Here is an 18204-nt window from a genome sequence, read left to right as displayed (position 1 = left end):
ATACGCTACGCTATTTCTGAGCTTCTTTGGTTTTAGTTTAGACAAGGGGATGTGGTTGGGGGAATTAATCTTAGGACAATTATGACCAGTTTGTCAGGTATTAGTTTCATAAAGGCTAAATGATACTCCAGCAAATGCCACGACTGTAAGTAGGCTTCATAGGCAGCGTCTGTATCAGAAACAGTGTGGCCAGCAGGAGCAGGGAAGTGATCGTGCCCCTGTACTAGTCACTGATGAGGCCGCACCTCGAATCCTGTGTTCAGTTTTGGGCCCCTCACTACACGAAGGATGTTGAGGTGCTGGAGCGTGTCCAAAGAAGGGCAACAAAGCTGGTGAGGGGTCTGGAGCACAAGTCTTATGAGGAGCGGCTGAGGGGACTGGGGTCATTTAGTCTGGAGAACCTTACCGCTCTCTACAACTACCTGAAAGGGGGTTGTGGTGAGGTGGGTGTTGGTCTCTTCTCCCAAGTAACTAGTGATAGGGTGAGAGGAAATGGCCTCAAGTTGCGCCAGGGGAGGTTTAGACTGGATAGTAGGAAAAATTTCTTTACTGAGTGGTCCAGCATTGGAACAGGCTGCCCAGGGAGGGGGTGGAGTCGCCATCCCTGGAAGTGTTCAAAAAACGTGTGGATGTGGCACTTCAGGACATGGTTTAGTGGGCTTGGTGGTGGTGGGTTGATGGTTGGACTTGATCTTAAAGGTCTTAATGATTCTGTGATTCTGTCTGTGTTAGCAAATATTGCTGTACTGGAGCTCTGGAGAGCAAAATGGCTGCTAGGGAGAATGCAGCGTCCTCATGGGGCATGTCTCAGTGGTTTACATGGACTGACCTAGTCCACGTACTGAATGCCTGAAAGAACTGGGAGTGTTTGTTGTTCATCCTAAAAAGAAACCAACTCTTGCACTCCAATCCTCCTGCGCGAGGCAGCTGCTATGCAGTATGTGGGGACCATTCAGTTTTGTTTCAAAAGCATGTTCCTGATCCAAATAATGTAGTGTACCTATGTTAGTGTTTTTGTACCTATAGTAATTTCTATGTATTGGGAGCTTGTCTTAGCAAATAGCTGTTCCTAAGTGTTGATGGACCTTTAATTACATTTTTTCAACTATATTTAAATGCATTTTCCAGAGAACGGGTGCTTGTGTTGATTTGTCTATTGATTTCAAAAGCTGTTTAAAAGATGATAAAATACTTAGTTCCTAATCACTTACATGGGTACTTAGTTCCTAATCACTTACATGGGTTCCATTTTTTGGAATTACTTTCCTGTTTTGTAACTTTCACCTACAAATTAATTCATAGAAATTCCCATTTTTCCTCCTCTTACAAGGGCTTTGCATCATTTGTGCTTTGGCATGGTGGTATACTGAATATTTAAACATACTCTATATTGCAAAATATATTATGAATGTTGCATTTTGCATAGTCAAGATAGTTTTCTTGACCTCTTCATTGTCTCAATAAAGAGACAATCTTTATTGAAATCTCTGAGCAATAAATCAGATTTATGGATGTAGACCTTTTTTTTTACAAAATTTGTTAAAAAACAAAACAAAACAAAACAAAACCCCCACACAAACCAAAACCAACCAAACAAAAAAACCTTCCCACATTATCTGTCAACCATAACTTGACTCATGAAAGCTCAGCACATCAAATAAAATGTTCCTATTTCCATTTGCCCTCTTTAGAACCATAGGGGAAGTTCAGTTATCTATCTGGATCTACATATACACACACTGATACTTGTCTTTAGATAATAGCTAGAGCTAGTCATGAACATCTGCAGAAGCAGCACCTTCTGGGCTAAAACTGGCTGTTGTAAAACCCTGTGCAGGATTCCCATCTTTATAGTCTTTGATTTCAGCTTCCCAATACCTGGGTCCTAGCAGACTGCTGAGGCTACATTAGATTTTTGTTAAACAGCTGCTTTACATTATATTTTTATGTCATGATAACATTTTAAATAGATTTTTCTAATAATGAACATTGAACTGTTTAGCAATCGTGAATGTAGACTAAACTTGAACCAAATCTTAGAATGAGGCCTTCTGAGGCAAAACAAGAATACCCCCAATAAGCTGAGGGATGTCCTTTAGAAAATTTCCATACAAAGACCTGCTTGTATTTACACTTCTATTTGTATTCACTTTTATCTCCAATATTCTTCTTGTTCTTGATACTGCAAACATTAAGTCTGAAAGAAACACAGTTTGAAGGCACCGCCCTTTGATATGTATCTGGTATTTGCCAAAATACTGAAGGCAGATTTATGTTTTGGTACAAACTTTCCCTGAGGGACATTTTGCCAAATGAAATACGACAGCAGTCATCCTGCTGCCAGACTCAGTTCCAACTTGAGCTGGTACAAATCCCAGAAGGGGCTGAATCCACTTACTTGGCACAGGTTGATTGAGTCTTTACTTGAGTGAACTATTAAGTCCATCGTGGAAGCTGTATGCAGGCACAGTGTGGATTATAAATGAGAATGTTTAGTTTGAAGGGCAGTATCTAAGAAAGATCTTGTTGGTAAAGGCGTATTCCACCTAATGAAAGACCTAAATATGTTGTGAATGCTCTTGTCCTGTAGGAGAATAACAAGAGGCGATGGTAGAATGATGATGACTCCACACACGTGCACGCACAGTTTCTCTGTATCGATGCTTTTTTTGATAGCTTTTTTACTCCCCAGCAGCCTAATCCTGTTTATTTTGCAAGCCAGGACCTCTGGCTTGATTTTGAAGGTTCTTAAACCTCTACATTTTGAACTTAGACTATGCTACATTTCAGTTAGCCTGTAGAAATTGCAGGAAAAACATAACCAATTGTTCAAGTAGTATTATTTATTCATATGTGGATTGCTTAAAAAAATTATTAAACATCCCCTGGAGTGTTTAATGCATTGTTTTCCCTACTTTGAGATGCAATAACATTTTAATGCATCAAGCCAAACTGTTTCACAGTCAGCTTCATCCTCCCTCTTAAATAGTACATGACAAAAGAATAAAATATGTTAAGGGAGAAAGTATACTTGCATGTGAGATTTTCAGGTTTTGGAGGTTGTGGGTTTTTACATCTTTGCTAGACAAATGCTATTAGTGATTTTTCTCATCTGCTCTAGTCTTACTGCAAGTTGTTTTGTTTTGTTAACTGATGAACACTGCTAATAATTTCTGTTCTTCATTTGCTTGGATGATAAAGCTTGTGCCACCTTCTGAAGTTCATGTGTAAATTTAGTCTTACGTGGTTAAACTGCCAAATTGGATTCTAAGGTGCTTGAAAGGAATGCCAGGAACATAGTGGAGAAGAATTGTAGGTAGCCAGATGCCCATCGTCTACAGAGAGGCGATGGATGTGGGGCTCAGGAGCATAAATAGGACGGTAGAGATCAGGGTTCTTGAGGTTTGATGCTTTTGCTCACATTTGGTGTGAAGGGGCTGCAAACGGTTGGTGTATCATAATGGACAACAAGGCTTAGTCATGTAGGTTCACCTCCAACATGAACTAGCCCATCTGTGAGTACTGCTCCTGGGAATCTGAAGCATCCTTATCTTCCTAGGGAAAGGGAAAATACTTCAGCGCAAGGCTAAGCCGCAGAAGAAGCGGGAAGAAAAGGACAGAAGAGGGAAAGGAAAGCAACAGGAGGATGAACTGAAAGACTCCTTGGCAGATGATGACAGTTCTTCAACCACAACCGAAACCTCCAACCCAGATACAGAACCACTTCTCAAAGAGGTATGATGCTGCTCATAAAAGGCAGCTCTTGTGTAGCTGGTGGGTCACCCGTTAGAAGTACAGTCTCTTCCCCCACCCCATCCCCAGCTTCCATATACTGTAATACCTAACAAAGGAAGAATGTTAATTAAAAACCATCTTTCCCAGTCCATGCCTTCACTTCTTCTCAATTAAGTTTGCTCCTCTGTGAGTGTGAACATGCTTGAATCATGTAGTCTCTGGACTGAGAGTGCCTGAGTGACTGTGGCTTGAATAAGCCGCCGGTTGTCAGCAGCTTTGTGGTGAATGTGTCTGCACACTCCTAGCCTATTCCACTTGCAGAATAAAATGCCAAAAGTATGGGCACTAATTTTACTCGATGATTAAGGTGTATGCTAAAACCGCGCATTTCATCAGTTACAAAGGGCCAGTTTGCTGGTGGTAACTTGCCAGCAGGTAGTTAACTTAATTACCTTTGACAATACCCCTACCTTTATTTTACTCATTTTGCTTACATAGTTCTAGGTAATAAACTAAAGCCCTAAAAATTTGTGTAGTGGTCGGGTTGTCTTAAATATTTATGTCCTAAAGTATTCCATGTGCTAGGGAACCAAACAAAGTGAAGGTAATTGCAGAGAGAAGAAAACCAAGCCTAAATTTTGACAAGTCTTAAATTTGAACTTTGGAAAAGATATGGATTCTAGCGGGTGGGGGGGAAAGAAGATAAATCAGTGTAATATATTTTAAAAGCTACAGTTTAGTAAAGTTTTCATTTGAAAATCACCTTTGATTTTTCAGGATGTCTATTTGATAGTATAGTATACTTCTACACTGTATAGTGCACTTGATAGTATATGGCCTGGGCCTGGGATAGATGCAGTACAGGTCTCAATGCAGAGCTAGCATCTTTTTACGTAGATACGTAGACTGAGGGGCCGTGGCCTGAGGAGCTGTGTATTTGCAAACATCTGATCTACTTGAAGCACATTAATTTGCTAGATATTTCGATTTCTACTTCTCCAAATCGGAAAAAAAATAGATACCATGTTTTATAGGTGTACTCACTAAGTAGTAAAAAGATAGCTTCTATGCTGCAAAAATGCACGTTTTCAAATAGTATTCTTTCCTCAGCCCTATTTATACTATGTATGTTGTGATGCAAGAGGGACTTGACTTGTCATGAATATTAACATGTTGTTATAATGTCTTTTGTAGGAACCTGAAAAACAAAAGGGAAAAGTTATACCAGAAAAACCTGAAAATGAAATAATACAAGTAAAACAGAAAACTAAAAGACTGCTAACAAGTATCAAGAAAGAAATCCCTATAGATGTGAAAACCAGGTAAGCACAACAAAGGCTATTTAGTAGAGAAGGCATCGTGCTTGAAGGGAAGACAGATTGATAAAAATCTGTATTCAACTGTTGTGGCTGTCAGTCTGCCTAATGCCAACAGCAGATCCCTTTAAGCAGCTTCCTCGTCCTGATATCAGGCAATATCTGAAGCTTATAAGTAATAAATGATTTAATGGGAATACAGTGTGTAAATAAAACGAGAGCTAAATCCACAGAAGAAAATCAGGTTAAGGAACGTTAAGCTTTTTGTAACAGGTATCACATACACAAAATAGGGTTAATGTTTCTGCAGGAGCTTCTAGTGGCAGCACAGTAAGTCAGCGTTAAGACGAGTGCCTTTAGGTGCCCTTGATGAAATTACAGCTGTGCAATTTCCTTTTTTGTATCATAGAGCATATCATCATCAAGATCAGGGTCTTGGGTATGTTATTAAGGGTGGTTGCTGCTGCTGCCAGTGCCTTTCCCTTGCTGGCAGGTGGTTGACTGCAGATTATAGAAAGGGGAAAAATGAAGAACCTTAGTCTTAATATATCTAATTCATTCTGAAATATTATTCTGAAATTCTGAAATCAGACTGCATCAAAGTGCCACAAAAGTAAACTTAACCAAACTGAGGCATGGTATATTATTGGCTTGTGTTTTCCCTGTTGCTGTAAGTAATACTAGACTAGCTAGGATTAGTAGTTAGTATAAATCAATTTTCTTCAAAATATTTCTGAAAACATTGCCTGACAAAATCTCCTCCTTATCTTATTTATTCTTACCATTATCTGCTTTCCTTTATCATACAAATCACAAGCTCATTACATGTGACAGTGTTCGGAGGCCACAGTAAGAGCTGGTTTGGAATTCTTCTGTGAGAAATGGGTAAAATAGTTACTCCCTAGAAAGTTTGAGAGACTTATCAAATAGCTGGAGAAAAAGAACAACATATAGCCAAATTAATTTGGTGGCGGGTTTGAATAGTTTTATGTCATCGATTAAAAGATGGTCCTGTACATTCAGGGCAATAGCATATTGGGAATGTGATCTAACAAGAGTGTGTGGGGGCAGAGTAGAAAAACGGCAGTTGCCATCTCTTGTTTACCCCTGTATAATCAAGCAAGGTTTGTAATCCTGGAGCTCCAGGATGAAAGCTGCTCCTGGAAGGTGAGTGAGCCCTAATAAATGTGTGGGGCAGTGTGGGTAGAAAATGAGCCAGAGCTAGGAAGGGTGGAGTTGCATATGGGGAAATACAAAACTCTGCTTATGAATAGCTTTGAAGATGAGCACAAGTTTGACATAAGAAAGCCACAGGAGACCAGTCTTTTGTAAGACTGTATGGCATATATATGTATGTGTATATGTGTGTATAAAAAAAGTCCTCTTCAGCACTTCAGAGAGCTTAAAAATGGATCTCTGTTTTCATTTAGTTCCTTGGAACTGTCTTATACTCCCCCGCTGGAAAACAAGCAGCGCAAAACCTTTCCATCCAAGATACCTACACAGCACCTTTTGACGAATGTGTCTAAATCAAGAAACCTCCCCAAAACGAGAGGTAGTGTGAGGCTATTTTTTATAAATACCTCGGGAGCTTTATTTGGTTGTTTGTATCCCCTCTTAATTCTAAGTCTGGTGTGAGAAGAAAGCTGTTTGGTTTACTATCCATGGCCTTGCTTTTCTTCTTTTGTTTTAATAGGTCCAAACAGTAAGCTAATGGAGAACAGGCCATCAGTATTAGCAAAATTTCTCCCCGGTGGTTCTGGACCAGAGCTAGGAAACACCAGCAGCTCAGAAGGGGAAAAGGATTCTCCACCACCAGAGTGGGACTCAGTGCCTCTTCACAAAGCTGACAGCTGTAAGTAATCACTAGAGGATGACAGAATTACTCTTCCACAATGAATAGTTGTAGGTAGGCTTGGCTTGGTCTTGTTTATAGATCTTCCTGTCTTTTTTTTTTTTTTTTCTGCATAGCTGTGCTCGCATTTTCTGCTGTAGGCCTCCATTGATAGCACCTGGTGCAATTTGGGAGGTTTGAAAACCTCATGGGCAAAATGTGGACCATTCCACAGTTCTTTGGTGATGAACAGGACTCAGAAGCTGCTGGGGAAATTGAGGAAATGAGAATTACCATGCCCAAGCAAAATGTATTTTCTACAACAGATGGGGTTTTGTGTGAACCCCAAGGTCAAGTGTGCTGCAGCCAAAGTTGAAACTACGATTTGTCCTTGAGAGGGAACACTGAAAAGGCCTTAATGCAATGGTTGGCATGGGGCACTGTTAGAAGCTTTTTGGTTGTAAGTCCCTTGTGTGGACACCGACTCTCCTTGCTCTCGGTTGCAGGCGAGCACAAAGTCATCCACAGTGCTCACTTAGGTTCTTTCTTATGTACAAATCAGTTTATCTTGGTGCTTATACTGCAATACAGTCTCTTAGAAAATAGGTAGTAAACCTGACTTAATGATAGGTGAATGTAGAGAAGGAGCTACTACTTCGATTGCTGGGAACAGCCTTTGTCATAATGTGCCTCAATTTGAACAGAAAGGATAGCAGAAGTTTGAGAAGCCTTTGTCTTAAAGTAAACATTACAGGAAGGTGTTTTGTGTTTCTCTTTATAGCTACGGACAACCTTTATAAACTCTCTCTGCAAACCCTGAACGCAGATGCTTTCCTGAAACAGCGACAGCCCTCGCCGACACCCGCCTCTCCATCTCCTCCTCCTCCTCCCGCATCGTTTGCTTTTGGGCCACGAGGAGGCACTTACAGCAGCATTGTGAACAGCAGCTGCAGCAAGTGAGTCCAAATCTGTACCTCCTATCAATGTCCCAAGCACAGAACGCTTGTGGAACCTACGTGCTTCATACAGTGCATCTCCCTCTTCTCAGATCCTCTTCCCGTGGAAACAGCTTTTTTGCAGATATTACTGTGCATATACTACCCTGCTGTTTAAATTTTTCTGGGGTTTCTTACAACTTAGTAGATTGGAAAAATGTGGAATTACATGAACTGTTCAGCTGTTGCTAACATGTTCATGAATGCTAGCTTAAATTGCTGCTGTTTTTGTCAAACTGCTGAAGACCAAAACCTTACTCTCTTGGTTTTTTTTCCTCCTCTCCTTTAAGTGAAACGAAAAGCAAGCAGCCTAATGGTACCAAACATAAGCTGGCAAAGGCAGCTTCTCTTCCAGGCAGGAATGGCAACCCCACTTTTGCTGCTGTAGCTGCGGGTTATGACAAGAGCCCAGGTACTAGAACCAGTTTGCAGTTCTAAATATTTCTCAAATATTCTGTTATTTTGGTGTTTTCTTATTTTACTCATTTTTACATATACATATGCTTGCAGGTGGTAGTGGTTTACCAAAGGTTTCTCCAAGCAAGACGGATGTTTCCAGCAATATCAGCGTTTCCCACACAGCTGTTGACAGTGATGGCTCTGACAGGTAACTTTTATTAATTTTAGGCAAATACCTAGGCCCCTAGAAAAGAAGTCTGTAAGCTGTTACTGGCACTTTGAAGGTAGTGACAGAATTCATTCTGATTCCTTTTTTTTTATTATTATTCTTTTTTTTCCCTTTTGTTTTTTTTGTTTTTTAAAAAAACTGGTTTTTAAAGCCTGGACACAGCCTCTCTCACCTTGCAAAAAAAATTCACAACTTATGAGTGACCCAGAAGTAGACAGAAGGATGTTCTGGATGTGCTGGGGACTTTCTCCCCCTCATTCTCAGTAACTCAACAATCTTGCGTTCCCCGGGCATCCAAACAATGAGAAATAAGTTTGGCTCTTTCAGGACCGAGGTGTGTGAACCAAGGTCACTTGAAAGAGTTTACAGGCAGATTATCTTGCTGTACAGCACTATCTTTTACTCCCAGTTTTAACACCAGAAGGATCACTGGGCTTTTCGTTATGAGTAGTAGAATACAGCTGTGCTCAGTGGTGTTCCCCAAGGCATGCTGTCTTTTCTGATGTGTTTTGGCAGTGCACATGTGTCTTGCAAAAAAGCAGTGAGTGTCTGGTAACCTTTCTAGAATAGGAAAGAGACTTGAATTCAAGTTTCAGTACGCAAAGGAATTGCTTTTCTGAGCAAAGTTTGTGGGTGGGGTTTTGACTGGTTTCTGTAAATGTTTTATCACTGGTTCCAGTTAACTCATCTGTATTTTAGAGAAGCTTGTCCACAAACTAGAGCGTGAGCACTTGTATCGCTTCTGAGTCGCTCTTGTATCTGCTTGTCAAAAAACCTGTGCTGTGGCTCAGGCCCTATACGTGTTCTGAAAAACTGAGCAAAAGAGCTACTCAGGTTTGTGTTGGAGCTCAGTCTACAGGTTAAAGAGCCTTATACGTAGAGCAGTGCGTCGCACCAAACTGGATGTATACACTGGAAAATGGTATTTCATTGAAATCTATAAAAATAAGCTAATCTCCTAACTCTTGATCATGATTTTATATATATATATATATTATGATATATACATATGTATATATGTACGTACATACATATGTTTGTATGTATATATTTTATATATTTGTCTATAGATTAATAAGTCAATATTGTTGGTAGTACTGTGTTAATGAGTTGCGGATTGCTTTCCCATTACTCCATAATATTTAGTTCAGGCTTGTGGAGTCCTATCAGCAATCCCAGCAGTCCTGACTTCACACCTCTCAACTCATTCTCTGCATTTGGACATTCTTTTAACTTAACTGGAGGTGAGTTTTTGTTTTCAAATATTTTCCATATTCAAATACCAGTAAAGAAACGGGGTGTCTCCATTCTGCAGGCACTGCTCCCATCCGTGCCCCGCAAAAGGGTGACTACACAGGAAAGCGTGTTAAAAATTCAGTGGTGTATTCTGTGTTTCAGCCCAGAGAGAGTGGAAACTCTTAAGAGTGCTTGTTGGGCTGGAAACACTTGTTTTTTGAAGTTTCTCGGTTTCAGTAAAACTTCTTGATACTTGATTTTTTCCTTAGTCTTCGCTCCCTCCATGTGTGTGGGGACCAGGTGAACCCTGAGTGCTGGTGCTGCCCTCTCCTCCTCATGGCAGAGAGGTGGACCGGGCTGGGGCACAGCCACTGCTGCCTCCGGTACCAGGAATTACCTGGGAAGGAAGTGCTGCAAAGCAAACAAGTGCTGCGATTATAAGAGGCTCCATCAGCTGGGTCGCTTACTCCACCTGCAGTTAACTTCTTACGAGGAACTGCCAGGGCTCTCAGTATTGCCCAGCTTCTGCCTGGTTCCCTGACTGTTTGCTTTTGGGTAAATAATACCAGGAACCAAACAAATCCCACAGGCTGATACTGAATGATCTGAATTATAATTATCATTATACTGAATTATTCACAGTAAGCAGATAACTTTTATTCCCTTCTATAGCCATGATTCTAACTTTCTAACTAGCCACTGTCGGATGTAGGGCACGTGAGGTGAGATCTGTATCACTGTGTCACCTTTTCTAATCTCAGTTCTTGCACTGCAGCAGAACCTGCTAGAAAAATATGTGAAATTATTATCAGGAGTATTAGTCTGCTGTGGTTCTTGGAAAAAGAGGCAGAGCAATGTACTCACGTTTTTTCCATTTTCTTTTTAGAGGTTTTTAGCAAACTTGGTTTAGCTCGATCTGCTTATGGGCAGGATGTTCAGAGAAACTGGAATGAATTCAATAATGTTCCATCATCCATCTGGGATCCTTCAGCTACAGATTCTGTACCCTCCTGGCCAACAAGCTCGAGTTCTCCAACTCATACAACTGCAGTAAGTGTTCAGTCCAAATACAGCATTATGACTGTTACCAACCTGTTCTGTATCTCCCATCTAATTTTAAATTTGGGTGAACAAAAATCAACAGAAGAATAAAGGAAAAGGGAAGCTATATGTATTCCTCTTCCTGTGTAGTCAAGTTGAAATGGCTGTTGGACAAAGAGTGCTTAGTCCACTCGCTTGCAGATGATTAATCCATGTAAATTGTTTCACAATAAAAGTAACTCTCACAAGAGCATCTTGCAGCACTTACATGGGAATGGAACCCACTTTTGTGCTTCAGGATTGTGGAAAGAGCTGTTCTGCTCTTGCGCCATGGCTGGACACTGCCTCTGTCACTTCCAGTTTGATGGACAATTGCAAAGTTGTCAATATGATAACTTTCAAGTTTTGATTCTGCTTCTCGAGTCCAGTGTTGCACCTACTTGTAAATTAACAAAAGGTCAAAAAAAAAAACCTAAGAGTAAAAAAACCTCAAATGTATTCTTTTCAGCTTAGGAAAAAACACTTTAGACTGTGCATACAGTGAAGCCTTTAAACTGACAACTAATGTTGATGGAGATCTTGAATATAGCCGAAGAAGCAGCCCAACTTTTACGTAGCCTCTCTATCTGTCAGAATAAAACTTACACTGCAACAGCTGTCTTCAGTGCCAGCTGAAATCGTTCTTCATCTTGTCTTCTGAAAATGGTTCTGTACTGAGTAAGAGGCAGTGTTTACTTCACCTTTTTTCAGATGGAGTGGGGGAAGGCAGGGGGCAGGGGAAGCCAAAGAAGGTCACACAGCTTCTTATAGAGACACACTCACAGATCACACCTTTGTCATGTGGTTACAGAGACTTTTGGTTTTTGGTCAGAGGGCAGATTTCTCAGCTTTTGATAGGAGGGATTGAGGACAACCAGAACAATCTCTCTGGCTCCTAAACTATTTCCTGGCTGCTTCTGAAAAATACTTGGGAGTGTGCTTCAGAAAGTGTCAAGATGGAAGCCAGACAAATGGTATAGAAAAATTGTCAGTCTTTCCCTTTAAATACTTTGATTTTGGGAAAATAAAGTCATTTTAGGACCTTATTCAAGGAGAAGATCACTTAATAAACAAGCAGCAGCAAACACTGAAATGTTAAAAGACTTTTTAATGATAATGATTATTTTTTTTTCCCCAAGTGCTTATGGTGTGCCAGGAAAACAGGAAAACTTGGCTATCCCTGTCACTGAGCCCCCTTGCTCTAAGTGCTAGATAAGAGAGCAGGTACCAGGCAAGGGCCCCATCTTCTCCTTTCTGGAACAAGAGTCAAAGCTGTTGTTGCAAACAGCCCTTACATGGTGATTTCTGCATTACCTTCTTTTCTAGGAAGGTTTCTGGGGAGTTGATTTTGATCATCCTCCTTGCTTATTCCTCTTGTTTTCCCATTTTATGTGTGACTCCTTTCCTTCTGAATTAAATAGAATTTGACTTCTGGGTCCTGTCTCCCCTCAGGCCTTTCTGCATTGCTGATGCTTCTACCCAAGTTTCTTTCTAACCAGAGTCACTTATTCCTGTTTCCTCCATTCCCCTGCGTGTAGTTCTGTCTGATGGCAACTTTGTACCTCCCTCCACCAGCCTTGAAAAGGGAGCAGCAGTCTGATCTAAGGTGCTCTTCTCTGCGCCTCCTTTCCAGGTTGCTTCTACTTTATGAGCAATTGCCTTTTTGTCAGGTTCTCCCAAGTGTTTTGGGGACAGGTAGGAATAGTTCCTGGCTCTGGCCCACGGCAGGAAACAGGATGGACTTTTAGTGTGCTAGGGTTGGTGTCTGAGCAGCAGAAAGAGTGTTTCCTGCTGTAGGCTTCATAGTCTAATGCTTCTTTAGCTTAAATATAACCATTTGGTTACATAACAGTAATAAATGGTGACCCTAGTTTCTTACAACTTCTCAGTGACATTGTAGAACCCCAGCGCTGGCCCGGTTAACCCCCGAGTATGCTCAGACCTCCTGCCCAGCCCTTGGTGTCAAATTCTGTGACGACCTTTTGGTAACATGGGGGTGTCCAGCCAATTTCAGGTATGATTAGACTGAGCATATCTTCTTCATTCCATGGGAGACAATGCAGACATTTTCAGACTCTACCTTGTTTTACTTTTCTAACGGGATTTGTATTTTAATCTTCAGATGAAGAGTACACTGATAGTGGTTAACCTTTAGTGTGCGTTATCTGAGGGCTGAGATCTTAGGAAGGGGTGCCCTATCTCCACCCAGCAAATCCAAACATAAGGATGTTTGTACCTTACAGCACTTACTCAACAAGTCCACTGCCTTTTGGATATATCAAGTTTACTGTATATATGCAAATTGAATTTACAGCATATGTACATTAAATCTGTTGGCACTGAGGTGTGTAGTGTGTTAAGCCTACATGTAGCAGGTTCTATGCTAATATTAGCATGAAAGTTACGCTAACCTTCCTTGTCTCCATCTCTGGCTGCTTCCGGGTATCACTTTCTACCACACCAGGGGTTAGATTCCGCTGCTTGTTGCTTGCTACTGTTTGGGCTTTAATAATAAACAGTTGACAAAACCTGGGCCTTGCTCACTTCTGCTTGCTGTACCTGTCCTGTGCATCCCAAATGTATTTTTGATGTGTTGCAGCACACCTGCATCTGCACCATGGCCATTTGTCAGAGACTTCCAGATGTCTTGAGCCAGGACAGACTTATTGGAACTCCACGACAAATGGCCAGGTCTCCAATCCCCTCTCCCTTCATCTGGAGAAATTTTGGATGGGATTTGGATTTTTGAAAAAAGTTATGTACTGGGAATATGGGGAGGTACAGGGGGGCTGAACACAGGTAGGTTCATCCAAAATGTACCATTTATAACAGACATGTCTGAATACAAGGAGATAAGTTTGCAGACAGCCAAAAAAGGATCAAGGAATAGACTTTGCTGCTTCCATTACAACTTGTATTTTGTTGTTTTTTTGAGACTTGAACCATGTTTATCTGCCTCATTCTAACTAGTTTAATTCAGCTTGAGCTTTTTTGCCCTTGTGTGTTAAATCTTGAATACTACTAGTGCTTAAATTAGTAATGGTACAGGGATGTATAAGCTCAAACGAAAATGGCTTAAAAGCCTGCAATGCAATTGCACTCTGCAGCCCCTTCAGTTACCAGATGCCTTTGGTGACTGTTAGCAGTGTGGTTCCTCTGGACAAGCTCTAGCAAAGGGAGTTGAAAACCCCATGTTGCAGTGAAGACGGAAGGGGTTCCGCAGCAGCCTTGCTGCTTCTTAGATCACTTTTTCTTTCAGGGCGGCTGTACACAAAGTGAAAATAGAGGTTACTGAACTGCTACTTACCTGTCTCTATCTTTACTGCAGTCGATCCTTGGCAACCCAAGTGGCCTGTGGTCCACCACTCCATTCAGCAGTTCCATTTGGTCAAGTAACCTCAACAGTGGCCTTCCCTTCACCACTCCAACAAACGCGCTGTCAGGCATTGATCTCATGGGTAGTGAAAACTCCGCTGCTCCTTCTCCGCCCACTGCTGCCACCGTTGCCAACCCTGCTGAAGACATGGGACAGACCTACAATCCTTGGAGAATTTGGAGCCCAACAATTGGAAGAAGAAGTTCAGATCCTTGGTCTAATTCACACTACCCTCATGAAAACTGAAGTTAAGCAAAAGGAAAGAACTCTTACCAAGTCATGATACAATTCTGAATGCAAATTTTTGAAACATCATTTTCAGGCTGTTGCTGGTCATTGCATTTTTATTCCCTGCCCCCCACCCCCGCCTTGCCCCCAGTCATGCTTTCATCACTTGCTCCTTTTTAAAGTCTGTCCTGCAATATGGTAGTGTGAGACTGCAGATAAGCTTGAAAAAGTCTCTGTGTGGTCACAAATCCCAATTACAGCTGAAGCCTGTAAATCTGAACAATTTCACTGTTTTCATATTTTATCATCCGCCATCTTTATTTAGGCAACAATTTGAACTATAAAACAGTCCTGGCATGCAATACTTTTATGGAAAGTACCTGTTTGGATTTTTAAATTTTTTTCCAGTATTATCCTCCAAGTTCTAATTTAAAATCAAAAGGCACTTTGTGCTAAAATGCAGAGTATTTTTTTAAAATAAGGCTGTCTTTGTTAACACAGGTTCTAAGAATGTTAAAAAAAAAAATCCACAAAAAAACCAACACAAAACCTTAAGAGCAAAATGGCTGAATGTAAGAACATTCTGTTGAGACTGTAATACACTTTCTGTGCTGTTTGTACATTTGTAAACCTGAATGCATTTTTAAGTTCAACTGAAATGCACACAGCCAAGACTTGTGGAAGAAACAAGATACCTTGTGCATTTCTTATGGATACAACTTTGGGTTGTACTTTAAAATAAATACTGCTTTTTTCAAGATCTGTCTGCTGTAATTCTGTTCTGGTATTTTCTAAACTTGTGCATGCATGAACCCACTTGGTGGGTAGCCTTCAGGCCAAAATCTGCTGCATGTTGGGCCTGTATTAACAGAAACTTCAGTGCAGCTGAAACTTGGCTTCTCAGTGGTGTGGGTTTGTATAGCAGTGGAGAATTAGAAATTGTTTTCAGGGTTACACAGGGCCACCCACTCAAAAATTTGCTGGAAAAATGTCTACACTGTTTAAGTTTCCATGTATTGGGCACAGTAACAGCTGCTGCTGTTTATGCTACACCCATACCTTTGTAACACTGTTCTTGTATAGGTCTGAACAAGAGCTTTACTATTTTTAGATACGATTTATGTGTCCCTTTAGATGCCTGTTTCCTGTTGTTACCAGTAAGGCAAGCCCTAGTGACTATATATATGCATCGGAGCTAAAGCCAGGTAAAAATGAACCCTTCCATTAACAGACACTAGCAACATAAATTTACTTATGACTCAGTGGCCCAGCTTAAAATTTATAGCAGCAGATTATCAGAATCCAGCTTTTAAAAGAGTAAGAACTCTGTATTTTAGTTAAACATTTATGCTACAATGACTATTCTGTGCCACAAAATATGAGGGTTAGTCTTATTTATTTAAGTGACCACTTTTCCAGCTCACATTATGTAAACAAAATCTCTGCAACTGTCAGATCACTGTTTTCTTGCTGCTACCAGCAGAAGCATGAAGATACAGATCTCTGAAATGGGAACTTGCTGGAATTCCTTTGTTCTTAAAATTTGGGTATTTCTAGAACCATGCAAGGTCATGAAATGTTCAACTTGGATTTGTATGCAATTTCCTTCTGAGTAACTGGGCAAGCAAGTCTCTTACTGTGTGCAAAATAACAAATAAGTAGTTAAGCTACTGACAAGCCAGGGCCTGCTTCTCTGTAAAAGGACTGGGGAAGATAACTAGCAGTAACTTGAAGGTGAAAGGAGCTGTGTAAATTAATGTGCTGCCTCTTTTTCCCATCTTTTTCCCAGCAGGTGATTATATTAGAATTGATTCCATGGAGGGATAGAAACAGAAGTGAATTCTGAGATACTAATAGTTCTCAGTGGTTTAAGCAGTTGTGAGAACAGGAAAAATTTTCTACTTTAAAAACACTTCCCTTTGAAAGAGGGGAAGCACACAAGTAATTCAGACTTTTTTTTTTTTTCTCCAAAAATGTGAGCCTTTCCCTTGTGTTAATGCAAATAACCTCTCCCACCTTTAGAATATTCTCAGTTCTTGCTTTTGAAGAGTTTCCTCTTGAGCACCAGTTAAATATAATTGAAGTTCCAGGGGTGAAACAACTGAACTATCAAGATCTTAGGAAACTGAAAACTGTGTGTCAAAGGGAGGAAAAAGCCTGTCCTCCTCCCCAGATGTATACAGAAAATGTCCTACGCCTAAAGACTTCCTATTTCTGAGTGTCCTTCCTTCCTTCCCTCTACTCAACGGTTATTTTGGAGAGCACCTTCACTCTGTTCTGCCTAGTTAAAGAAAGCAAAAGAGCTGCCTTGATAAGAAGTCCTAATTGTAATTGACAAAATTTAGGTGAAATAAAATCTGGGCAAAAGTTCATTATTTCTAAAGAAATTGCTGTTTATAGTAAGTACGTGTGCAATGTGGGTTTTGCCAGCTTTTATGATCTACTCACTCCTTTACATGCAGTGAAAACGCTTTTAAAATTGTTGAAAACTGCAGGGGTGTGATGAGCCAGAAGCATCCACAGACATCACAGAATAATAGAGAGGACAGACCTCTTATGATGAGATAAAAATAAAAGATTTTTGGCAAAGCACGTTTGAAGTTACATAAAAATCTAGATGGGGTTGAAAATGTTGCAGCCTGCTGGAAGGACAACTTAAGACAAAAGAACATGAGAAGGTCAAAAGCTCAAAAGCAAGGATGGACTGTGTTTTCAAAAGCAGAATGAACAAGACCAAAGCTTGGAATACGAGGGAAGTTCCATCTTAAGACCAGAGGAAAAAACAGCTTAAAGCGTTCAGAAGATGGGCTGTCCTGGAAACCAGGGAGCTCATAGCTCTTCTGATAATTTAAACCATTTCTTCAGAGCAGCACTGCAGCACTGGGGATGAAGTACTGTGAGTCAGCTCTTTTCTTCCAGACGTGGAAGCTACCAGGAATACGAAGTTCCCAGCAAGGAAGAGAAAAAATTACTGTTAATTTTGGTAATTATGTTGGTGCTCCAAAAGGGCAGTTCTCTTCTGCCAACTCTTAACAAACAGACTTTAAAAGCCTGAAAAGTTTCTGGCCTGTTTTTAAAATCAGAAAGCCTGAAGTAGGTAAGTATGGCCCTAACGTGAAATCAGTGTAGTTAGTTAGCATGAGCTCTGTTTCAAAAAGCTCTTAACCAAAATCTGTAATGCCTTTCAAGTGTAAGGCTGTATCACAACAGGGTATAAAATTCCAGTCAAAGGACAGTTAGTGTTTATTTCACGCATACAGACACTTGGAATGAACCGACATACCAACGGACAGGTCTGGGCCCAGCCCTCGCCACGCTCTGTCAGCAGTGGTACATACCGTGCCTTGGCCACTGCCCTGCGAGAGAAACACCAAACTGGGGAAAGCTCTAGGATGAGGTAGGATGCAGACACTGAGTAAAGAGCAGATTCTCAACACTGCAGCATCATGGTCGAATCATACTGAAGTTGCCCATTGCACTCCAGCTGACCATGAACTGTCTGCCTTCCTTACCCAATGAGAAGGAAAATTACGAAGGCACAAGTGTGTTAACTTCAAGGGGTAAGAAGCTATCTTTCACTGAAGCTATTTCACCCGGAGTGATGTTTTACACTATATATAGCTTTGACTGTGCCTTTTCTGTTTTCCCAACCTGTAATTATGAGAAGTTTTCCAAGCTTCAGTGTTTCAGCCTCGAAGCAATGACAGCTTTAGCTCACGATGAGTCAGTTCATTAGAAAGGAGCCACGCGCTGGGACTGGAAATAACACAGCTTCT

The 18204-nt window shown here is 40.8% G+C and overlaps 1 protein-coding gene across 1 annotated transcript in view; it reads left to right on the top strand.

Moving 5' to 3' along the window:
- TMEM131 (transmembrane protein 131) overlaps positions 1 to 14948 on the top strand; it is a 41533-nt gene extending 26585 nt beyond the window's left edge. The window contains exons 22-31 of the mRNA XM_010291292.1: positions 3560 to 3735; positions 4930 to 5057; positions 6482 to 6606; positions 6748 to 6906; positions 7667 to 7841; positions 8171 to 8292; positions 8391 to 8487; positions 9655 to 9752; positions 10631 to 10794; positions 14153 to 14948. Coding sequence (XP_010289594.1) covers positions 3560 to 3735; positions 4930 to 5057; positions 6482 to 6606; positions 6748 to 6906; positions 7667 to 7841; positions 8171 to 8292; positions 8391 to 8487; positions 9655 to 9752; positions 10631 to 10794; positions 14153 to 14446 — 1538 coding nt within the window. The 3' untranslated portion in view covers positions 14447 to 14948. The remainder of the gene's footprint in view (positions 1 to 3559; positions 3736 to 4929; positions 5058 to 6481; positions 6607 to 6747; positions 6907 to 7666; positions 7842 to 8170; positions 8293 to 8390; positions 8488 to 9654; positions 9753 to 10630; positions 10795 to 14152) is intronic.
- The last annotated feature ends 3256 nt before the right edge of the window (positions 14949 to 18204 follow it).

The sequence above is a fragment of the Phaethon lepturus genome, unplaced genomic scaffold (assembly GCF_000687285.1).
Source record: "Phaethon lepturus isolate BGI_N335 unplaced genomic scaffold, ASM68728v1 scaffold13517, whole genome shotgun sequence".
Classification (NCBI taxonomy): Eukaryota; Metazoa; Chordata; class Aves; order Phaethontiformes; family Phaethontidae; genus Phaethon; species Phaethon lepturus.
This window is presented reverse-complemented; position numbering and strand designations above follow the sequence as displayed.